This window comes from Musa acuminata, chromosome BXJ3-11, assembly GCF_036884655.1.
Source record: "Musa acuminata AAA Group cultivar baxijiao chromosome BXJ3-11, Cavendish_Baxijiao_AAA, whole genome shotgun sequence".
Lineage (NCBI taxonomy): Eukaryota > Viridiplantae > Streptophyta > Magnoliopsida > Zingiberales > Musaceae > Musa > Musa acuminata.
This window is the reverse complement of record NC_088359.1, coordinates 4,976,339-4,985,965: the sequence shown is the minus strand read 5'-3', so window position 1 is coordinate 4,985,965 and position 9,627 is coordinate 4,976,339. Positions and strand designations below refer to the sequence as shown.

At 48.1% G+C, this 9,627-nt stretch overlaps 2 protein-coding genes and 1 pseudogene across 4 annotated transcripts; all 3 read left to right on the top strand.

Annotated features, from left to right (window-relative positions):
• The first annotated feature begins 1,581 nt into the window (after positions 1–1,581).
• LOC135652865 (microtubule-binding protein TANGLED1-like) lies at positions 1,582–3,171 on the top strand. The gene is made up of 4 exons (XM_065174170.1): positions 1,582–1,741; positions 1,813–1,955; positions 2,044–2,105; positions 2,189–3,171. The coding sequence occupies exons 1-4, from the start codon at positions 1,661–1,663 to the stop codon at positions 3,007–3,009; spliced, it is 1,107 nt and encodes a 368-aa protein (XP_065030242.1). The 5' UTR covers positions 1,582–1,660; the 3' UTR covers positions 3,010–3,171.
• A 107-nt stretch (positions 3,172–3,278) lies between these two features.
• On the top strand, positions 3,279–4,775 carry LOC103970910 (phospholipase A1-Igamma2, chloroplastic-like; annotated as a pseudogene).
• A 2,039-nt stretch (positions 4,776–6,814) lies between these two features.
• LOC103970524 (uncharacterized) lies at positions 6,815–9,402 on the top strand. Of its 3 annotated transcripts, none has more exons than XM_065172889.1 (4): positions 6,815–7,036; positions 7,105–7,329; positions 7,413–8,324; positions 8,407–9,402. In XM_065172889.1, exons 2-4 carry the CDS (start codon positions 7,132–7,134, stop codon positions 8,896–8,898), a joined length of 1,602 nt encoding a protein of 533 aa, XP_065028961.1. In that variant the 5' UTR covers positions 6,815–7,036; positions 7,105–7,131; the 3' UTR covers positions 8,899–9,402. The 3 variants fall into 3 exon arrangements, with proteins under 3 accessions (XP_065028961.1, XP_065028960.1, XP_009382602.3); XM_009384327.3 differs by having other exon boundaries at positions 6,819–7,329; positions 8,407–8,640; positions 8,719–9,402; XM_065172888.1 differs by having other exon boundaries at positions 6,815–7,329.
• The last annotated feature ends 225 nt before the right edge of the window (positions 9,403–9,627 follow it).

The following is a 9,627-nucleotide window of genomic DNA, read 5'->3' as shown; positions in this document are numbered from 1 at the left end:
AGCAGAATATATAGCAACTTCTTCTAGTGTTTGTCATACAATCTGGCTAAGAAGATTACTCTAAGAACTTTATATGCCACAGGAGAAGCTAACCAAGATTTATATTGATAATAAATCAGCTATTGTCTTAGCCAAGAATCCAATCTACCATGAAAGATCGAAGCATATCGATACAATATTTTATTTCATAAGAGACCATATCAAAAATAAAGAAGTAGAGCTACATCAATTCAAAACAAGTAAACAAGTGATCGATATACTTACAGAACCTCTCAAATTTGAAATATTTTAACAACTTCGAAAGAAACTTAGCATGTTAGATGGAACAAGTTTAAGGAGGGAGAATGTTGGAATTAAACTTATTCAAGTGTCATAAAGAGGTTCATTTCATCAAAAGAAAGGTTCATTACATCAAGAGGAAGATTCATTACATTAAGAAGAAAAAATAGATTAAAAGTCTATAGAAGGATAAGTCAAATTGGTTATTAGTTCTTGAAAGGATTTCTTGAAAGAGAATGATTTATCTTGAATACAATTAATGTAATGTATCTTTGGAGACTATATAAACCCTATATGTTGGATCATGAAATAGATAGAGTTTCTAAATTTGTAAAGAGTTTTCTTGAGAGAAATATAGAATATTGAAACTTGTCTACTCTTACTCTATTTGATAACTCTATCCCTTTTTCCTATCAAAATCAACGGCTTCCACTCTGAAGAATAACAAAGGCACCAAGAAAGAAGGCTTTATCGTTCTTCGGTCTTCGCTTCTCTCTAAGTCACGGCTGTTCTTGAACGTACTGTGTGGTGGGGTTGGCCTCTCATCTCTTGCATCTGTAATATGTTGCTATCTGCCTGCCTTGGCGATCGCTTCCTCCGAGAACTAAAACCATTCACCTCAGTCTACTTCGTCTCCAGTTCGTGGAGTACTGAAGAGAAGGAACGATTGATGGGGCACACTGCATAAACATCTGATTTACTTTTAGATTCGTGATCACTAAGATCAACGATCGTCATGGGCCATCGCGCACAGGAGGGTGTCGGTTCTCTGTTGGAAACACTATTCTACGTGGGAAAGAAGATGTGCATCCTACTGAATCCCGACCCTATCATGAGAGGGGTAAGGATGTTTCCTGGCTCACCCGTGATGGCGGCATAATTCTACCTACGTGTCCACTTCGGGAGCACTTTGTATGCTGGCTGATGCTCATGCACCCAGGACCGGATCCCACGTGAATAAAGAAAACGCCAACGTTTCGACGTAAGAACATTTTGAGGATAAAAAAATAAAAATCTTTGCGAAAAATATTAATACATGAGGTAGATTCAGTCATGTTGGATTCACCCATCCCATATTTGCAGTAGAAATAAGGATCTAACTATAGCATTTCCAGAAGTAGGAAATCTTACTATAGATGGGACGGAAAGCAGCGACTCGTACTCGAAAAAGTCAAAAGTAGCCGTTGCAAGGGTAGATAGAGATGACCGTTGCAAACCCACAACGTCAGCCAATTCAAACGCCACATTAGCTGCCACAGTGAGAGAGAGAGAGAGAGAGAGAAAGAGAGACCCACAGACGTTGCCCATTTCAAACTCCCACATCATCTCCCATCAAGGGAGGGAGGGAGGGAGGGAGAGAGAGAGATCAGATCCAACCAAGATGGTGGCCAAGACTCCACCCAAGGAGCGGAGGATGGCCGCCGCCCTCAACCCCAATCTCGTCAGGGAAACACTGATCAAGGTATAATTTTTTCAATTGTCTGCATCAATACTAGCTCGGACTCAACCTCAGATACATTTCCTTTTGCGAAGGTGGAGAGGTGCATGGCTCGGCTGCAGGAGCTCCAGTGCACGGTGACGGGTGGGACGAAGGTGGTGGCCGGTGTCACTCTCAGCCCTCGCAGCACGAGAGGATATCTCAGAACCAGTCTGGTATGCAAGAAAGAATCCTTAAGGTTCGTTCCATGTCGTCTCTGTAGTCTCTTTCCTTCTCCATTTTCTCTGCCTCACTTAACAGCAAAGGAGTGCCACTTCTTTTTGCAGGATGAGAAATAATGCTTCGTCTCGGAGATCGCCGGCGGGGAAGTTCCAGGGGAGCACAAATGGTACCGTCTCAATGCTTCTGAGACTCCTCTTTCTTTGCCATTTGTGATCTACAGCGTCGATTCAAGGACTCTTCTGCGAACAGGGGAGTGGCGGCGGATGTCGCTGCCGGCCATGCTGCTGGGAGAAACCGTAGTGGAGATCCTTGAGGCTAGCCGAACCACGAAGGAGGCGGTCACAGCTGCTGCGGCTGCGGCCATGAGAAGCCGCCACAAGACCACCGAACCTACGACTCCCATCACTGCCCGCAGAACAAACAAGTCGTCATCACGTGAGAATACAGAGATGCAAGCAAGGCGGGTGAAGGAGAAGCAAGGGCGATTGAGGATCATCCGATCGGAGCAATCCCCGGCCGTTTCCAGGGCGAGGTCACGCATCAGATTCAAGTCGAATTCGCCGCTGGCTACTGCGAGGGAGGAGCAGATGGTGGGCGGCCGACCGTCGGTGGCAGCCCACCGGGTATCACCCAGAAACCGACCCTGGGCCAAGAAGACGGTGTTGTTCCCCAACCCTCTCTTCACCTCCTCCTCGCCCACGTCGTGCCACGGGCAAAGGAGGTTCTACAAGACCAGATCCCCCGTGATTGGGAGGACGAGGCCGTCGCAGAGTCCCCACAAGTTCGTCATCAAATCACCATCTTCCACATCCCTGAAGTCGCAGTTCGCACCCAAGAAGGCCGTCACAGTGAGAATCCTGAAGTCACCCCCGGAGAAGGTGGTAGTGTTGAAGAAGTCCCGGCGGTGCTCCTTCTCACCTTCCAAGTTAGTGAACCGAATAATCGCATCGCCGATCAAGACCCGGCCGATCTCCCTCCTAAGAAGCAGCACTGGGTTGGTGGCCGGCCTGAAGCAACGTTCAGGTTTCAGTACACCGGTGAGGATATCTTCTTCCATCGCAAGGATTTGAACGCCGTCATTTTTGTTGCTGCTGTGTCCAAAATGCTGCTTGCAGCACATGAAATCTAAACTGTAACGACATCTCGTTCGTGTGCCCGACTGTAAGATTTCTATACTAATAACGACTTCATGACGAACATAAGATTCATAGGATCTTTTGTTTAGTCTACAACTATACTCTGTTCGATGTTGTTTATCTATTTGCATTCATCTCTAATATTTGTTGTTGATCTACTGATATAAACAAATTATAATTCTAATATAAGATGGGAGTAATTCATTATTATTGTTATTATCGTTGTTATTTGTGTCTGTAAGGCGTTATCAGTGCTATCTATGCTCACCAAACGTTCCTTCTCCTCCACTTTCCACCTCCGCCTTATCATCGACCTTGGGTGCGCATCCTAGCCATCACAATCGATGGCAATTGCACATCCGAGCTTTTCGCCGTGCTTCCTCGGCCTCACTCGGCCTCTCCCCCTTCCAAAACGACCTGTCCTTCCTGCCCGATCCTTGCAGATCCCGGTGCTGCTTGCTGCCGAGCGGACTGCCAAAAACCATGACCCTTCAGCAGTCAAGGATGAGCCTCTCTCGTCGATCATCACCGAACTTGAGCTGGAGAAGGAAGAAGAAGAAGAGATGGCAGGTGGAGAGGGCAACGGCGGTCGCTTCGCGGAGAGGTGGCGCGAGATCGACGGCTGCGACGACTGGGCGGGGTTGCTGGACCCCATGGACCCGCCGCTGCGCTCGGAGCTTGTCCGCTACGGTGAGTTGGCGCAGGCCTGCTACGACGCCTTCGACTACGATCCCTTCTCCCGCTTCTGTGGCAGCTGCAAGTACAACCGCCGCGAGTTCTTCGCCAGCCTTGGCATGAAAGGTGTTGGCTACGAGGTGACACGCTACCTCCAACATCAACCTGCCCAACTTCTTCTCCCGTTCGCGGGGGGGGCAAGACCTGCTGCGAGAAGGCCAACTGGATCGGCTACGTTGCGGTGCCGAAGGTGCCGGGGATACTATTCAACGAGCGACTGCCGGAGCTGGTGAAGAGGCCGGCGGAGGGGCTCCCCTGGAGCTGCAGCCACGTCGGGGTGGAGCTGGCGCTGGACCACAAGCACTCACCGTTCCTCAAGGACACCGTCGACCCCTCCTGCTTCCACAACCTGGAAGCCCACCTGCACCTTCTCGACGGGTACTCATGCCGGGCTCTTCTTCTTCTTCTTCTTCTCTGTTTCAATCAAATCTTAAACTAGTCCAAGAGTCCAAATCGACTCCATGGACGGCCAGTTGCATTCACCGAGAACTAGTTCACTCTGAATCATGACTATTGCCGACAATATCTACCGCTTTGGTCCTGTGCAACATAATATTATTGGAATCAGATGAGAAAGCCATCTGCTGCAGCCCTACCGATGGCTTTTGAGGTGGGGCGAACAGGTACCACGGCGTTGGTGAACAAGGCATGTGACTTCCTCGAAGACTACCACATGGTGCCGCCGCTTTGGAGGCAGGACGAGAACAAGGGAATGACCCGAGCGCATGACGGGAGGTGGGTGCAGCGCAACCGGCAGGAGGTCATCGACGACGACACTCATCAACATCTCCACCGTATGGGTCTTCTCGCTGATTGACATATGCTAGTCGTTCACGCCGGTGACTCCGCTTCGCTATCTGCGTCTTCGATGGAAAACAATGCTGCAATTGTCTTTGGAAGAATTTTCTTAGAAAAATCCAACATTTTAGCTATTTTCCCCTTAGAACATTACCTCTTTTACGATATTAAAAAAAATGTAATTTTTTTTTGTTTTTTGGGTCCAATCTTCTTTTAGTAACAAAATTAATTAAGTAGTTTACCTTAAAAAAATCTATATTTTGTGGTTTTCAATAGGTATTCCTATTTTACTTTTTTTCCCAAATAGTATCCTTGATTTAAAAAATATATATATTATTCTTTAATTTTTTTTGTCTATTATAGTAATTTAGTTTGTCACAAACTAGTTATTTATATTATTTTATCAAATTAAAATAGGTTCCAAATCCCCTTCTACAATAGGACTTCAAAGTTCTTGAAATACAAGTATAAATAACTAAATAGTTAATATTATATTATTTATATTAGGGTCGACTTATTTATGTTGGCTTTTATAGATCCTTATGATGAGGGTGATAATTACGATAAGACTTGTGTGACGCCCGCTGACGCCCCGCGTCTTTGTCGGGCTGACAGCGCATGGCTGACATGGGTCGTAACGCCAACCGAGGCCCATTAACGATCGTTCAGGCTCGATTCCGCATGCCACGCCAACAACGATGTCAAACGTCATCAGAAGGTACGATCCTACCCCTTGCGAGTAGGCACGTCAGGTAACACCGAACTCCCCTATAAATACCCTTGCATTCTAAACGGAAGAAAGGAGAAAAGGAAAGAGAAAAAAACAAAAAACTTCCACGACCACCGACTAACTTAATCATCGGAGGGGTCGGGTCGAGCATCCCGACCCGACCTACGTGTAGGGACGAAGACAAGGCGCCTCTCTCCGGGCGCGCTGGCAAGAAGCCCCTTCCTGAAGGAAACGACGACCCGTCATCCGGAGCCGAACCAAGTCGCGACGGCCCCGAAGCCACGGCTAAAAAGTTGTTTACACTAACACCTTATTTCTAAGCAAACTTTTAGATTCACTCAACTAATATGAACTGAGAAAAGTTTTTTTATAGGATAAATAAATGGGTTATTATATTGCTTGAACTTTGCATCACAATTAGGCTTATATCTCCATCAATATTAGTTTTATTAGATCTGATATCTTACAATGGCTTTATGGTGAGTGGTTATGGATCCCATTTATGGTAAAAACAGTGAAACATGTTTTCGTCAATACACCATGTGATGCTCGACAGAGATGCTTTGGAAACTTACTCCAAATTTATGAGTATAAGACAAGAGAAGCAGAGATGGAATGAGAAAGTAGGGTGACTTTAAAATGATTGAGAGAAATACCTTTTAGAAAATAAAAATGAAAGAAAAAAAGTTGTTCCTAAAAAAAGAAAGAAAACAAAAGTGACCTATCTTTCTATTGTTTAGATAAGATAGAATACCTTTCTATTATTTTTGACAACATGAGGATATTTTTTAATAGATTTATTTTCTTTCAATCGATATATATTTACCGCGATAGATAAGTACATCAGGAGTCTATTTAAAGATTTAAAAATAGAAATTCAGGTAAGTCTTTAGGAACTAGAATTTATTTCTAAAATATAAAATATATCTTAAAATTTTATTGAGAGTCGAAAATATATTTGGATTCTTAGGCGTTCCTAAGGTATACAGAGAATAATGAGTAAAAAAATATTTAAAATTTATTGGACAATATGAATAAAAATTTTGAGATTCCTTTTATTTTATTTTTTTTCGTATAGCAAAGACTAAATATATTGAATTGTTAAATTACATAAATCTTTTGTTGATTTTGAAATCTTCTTAAGGATTTCTTTTCTATTAGAAAAGAAGAATTTTTGCTCTTTGCTTTCATAAGAAGAAACGATGTTGATAAGTTTGCAAGTAGGTAAAGCATCCGTCAATCATAAATTAATGGGATCTACAAAGACTACTGACAGTAACCTCTCATAATTCGCATCTCCTTTCCAGCTATGATTCTTCCGCTAAATATGAAGGTGAGCATGAGGCAATTATTGTGGGAGACACCTTAGTTCTATGTTAGAGATCAATGCTGTAAAGCCTTTTTGTTCCCGTGCAGTTCCTAACTCAAGACAGAGTCCTACAAATCCAATATATTATCTATCCTTGTGATATCTCAATCTTAATTAAGGGAACAACACACTCTCTCTCGTGGCTAGAAGACGAGGCATCCACGGAGTACGTAAGCTCGGCGAAGGCCACACGCTTCCCTGTCCATGTCGAACGTCTATCTCCGACGGTGGTTTCTGTGGGACTCGACGGGCGTGGTAAATATTTTTAGATCAACTCTGTCAGCGCTGACGAGGAGAGAGAAGTGCGAAGAACAGAAAGCTCAAAGACGGTAATCCTTCGTCTGGCCATGCTCGTGAATGTGTGGGTTGTGGCTCAATGGCAGTGATGGAATGGCAGGCAGGAGAAAAGGGAGAGAAGCTGGACATGGAAGGGAAGCCGGATGGAGGAGATGAGAAGAAAGAAGTCGCGGCGGTGGTCGATTCATCGCGGAGCGAGACGTGGGTCTCCCGGCTGCAGACCCAGCATCCGGTTGCCCCCATCCAGGTCGTGCTCCATGGCGCCGCCACTCCGCCGGCCGCCGTCGCCGCCGCCTACCAACCCACCCCAACCCCAACCCCACAGGTAAGAGTTCTCGGTCTTAAAGCAGGCAGAGAAAGTGGGAATATACTGTGATTAGCTTTTGATGCTGTGACTGGTGGAAGTAGGTCGGATTGGCGTCGCTCAACTCCAGAGAGTACACTAACAGAGTATCCCTCCTTCTCTTCGTCCTCCACCTGCTGGTCGCGGCCGCCGCCGTGTGCTTCTTCTGGTTCAAGGGCATCCAAGGACTCCTAGATTCCGACTCGGGGAAGGCTCGGAACGGGCGACAGGTGCTCAAGTTCTGGCTCCCGCCCATCGAGGGTGCCTCCGTCCTCAGCATCGGCCTCGCCTTCGCATGGCAGAAGGCCGTGCGCTCATGGCCCTCCGTCATGGTCCCCTTCATCCTCTGGGCCTGCTTCCTCGCCACCATGGCCGCTGGCATACTCCTCCTCTGCTTCTCCCTCCCGGCGACGGACGGGCTCGGCGTCGCCTTCATGACCTTCTCGATCGGTGCCGGTCTCTACGCGTGCTGGGTCACCCGCCGCATCGCCTTCACCGGGAAGGTCTTCGCCCAGGCCCTCAGGCCGGTGACCAAGTTCCAGGACGTCAATGGTCCGGCCTACCTCATGTTGGGCGTAGGCTTCCTGTGGATCTCGGCTTGGTGCTTCGCGGTCATCGGAGCGCTCAACTTCTACTATCCCACCTTGACCATCCTCGCATTGGTGCTGAGCCTCGCATGGACGGCCGAGGTGATGCGCAATGTGGCCAACCTGACGGTGAGCCGAGTGATCGCGCTTTACTACCTCAGGGGGATGCAGTCCAGCACCCAGTTCAGCTTCCAGCGGGCCACGACCATAAACCTCGGTAGCGCCTGCCTAGGTTCGCTCTTCGTGCCCACCATCGAGGCGCTCCGCATCATGGCGCGCGGCCTCAACTTGTTGGAGGGCGAGGACGAGTTCTTGTTCTCGTGCGCGCACTGCTGTCTCCGAGTCATGGAGTCCATCTTCCGCTACGGCAACAGCTGGGCGTTCGTCCATGTAAACGAGCCCGCTCCCCTTCTTGCTTCAAAACTATACTCGGGATAAAAAATATGGTGATCGGAGTGGGGAATGTCTGCAGATAGCGGCATACGGGAGGGGGTTCGTGGAGGCGTCGCAGAGCACATGGGGGCTGTTCGAGAAGCAGAGGATGGAGGCGGTGGTGGACTCGGACATCACCAGCGCCGTGTGCTTCCTGACGGGGGTCACCAGCGGGGCTCTCTCCCTCATCTTCGCTGCTTCCTGGACCTTTTCCTCCCACAAGCACTACACCGCCACCGTGTCGCTGCTCGCCTTCTTCGTCGGCTACCTCATGGTCTTTCTCTCCCTCCCTCCCTGCTTTCTCCGACTTGGTTCATTCCACGGTGACGCTTCATTCCTTCTCGCCCAGCAGACGAGGATCGGCATGGCCCTGCCGCACGGATGCGTCGCCTGCTACTACGTCTGCTACGCCGAGAACCCGGGATCGAGGCTGTTCGACTCCACCATCCCTGACCGGCTCAACCAGATCGGATCCGGTCGCGAAGGCTTCGTGCCGACGCCTCGGTTCCCCCGGCCCAACTTTAGAACCTGAGGACCGAAACCCCTCTCTCTCTCTCTCTCTCTCTCTCTCTACCTTACTTCCGACTCCACCATTGCCGTCCCGTCTCGTCTCCTGCCGGTGGCCGCCGTCACTCGCAGTTACTCCAACCGCCGTGCGCTCTCGGCGGGGCCCAAAAGAAGGTTGGTCGGTGGTCGTCACGGTTACCTCAACCGCACTCCTCGATGGCCGTTGAAGTTACTAACGGCGTACCACATCTGAGTTATCTCGTGCCCTACGTGGGCCCCACGGTGAGAATGACGTGTTGTGGGTCCACGGGTCAGGTTTGAGAGAGAGTGAATGCGACCGGTGGAGGTGGTAAAGAGTTATAGCTCATAATGACGGTGAATGGTTGTACCGATGATGTTGGTGATCACAATAATGATGGCAGCGACATGTCTGGTGGCATTGATTGGGGATGCGTGTCGTACTGCGCTGTGCCTCCACCCCCGGTCACCGGGAATATTATTAGAAGATGCATATGCGCGTCGCATGTCACCTTATGTTGAGCACATGACATCAATTAAGAGTCCGTCCGGCCACACTCTACTAACCTCGGTAAAACAAGTGCAGGCGGTAAGTATAAAAGATGACACATAACCTATAGGTATCATTATTTTGTTCATCGACTGAACATGTAATGTGAACTTGTCCCACATATAGCTTAATTGGATTATATAGTGGAACAATAGCGATATGCACGAATCGTGATAATTAGATTAT

What these genes read in the sequence shown, in the direction of transcription:
- LOC103970524 (XM_065172888.1), top strand. Translation starts at nt 7,084, where the DNA reads ATGGCAGTGATGGAATGGCAGGCAGGAGAAAAGGGAGAGAAGCTGGAC. An exon ending in CCCCAACCCCAACCCCACAG is followed by an intron (nt 7,330 to 7,412) that starts GTAAGAGTTCTC and finishes TGGTGGAAGTAG; the next exon opens with GTCGGATTGGCGTCGCTCAA. An exon ending in ACAGCTGGGCGTTCGTCCAT is followed by an intron (nt 8,325 to 8,406) that starts GTAAACGAGCCC and finishes GAATGTCTGCAG; the next exon opens with ATAGCGGCATACGGGAGGGG.
- LOC135652865 (XM_065174170.1), top strand. Translation starts at nt 1,661, where the DNA reads ATGGTGGCCAAGACTCCACCCAAGGAGCGGAGGATGGCCGCCGCCCTC. An exon ending in TCAGGGAAACACTGATCAAG is followed by an intron (nt 1,742 to 1,812) that starts GTATAATTTTTT and finishes CCTTTTGCGAAG; the next exon opens with GTGGAGAGGTGCATGGCTCG. An exon ending in TGCAAGAAAGAATCCTTAAG is followed by an intron (nt 1,956 to 2,043) that starts GTTCGTTCCATG and finishes TTCTTTTTGCAG; the next exon opens with GATGAGAAATAATGCTTCGT.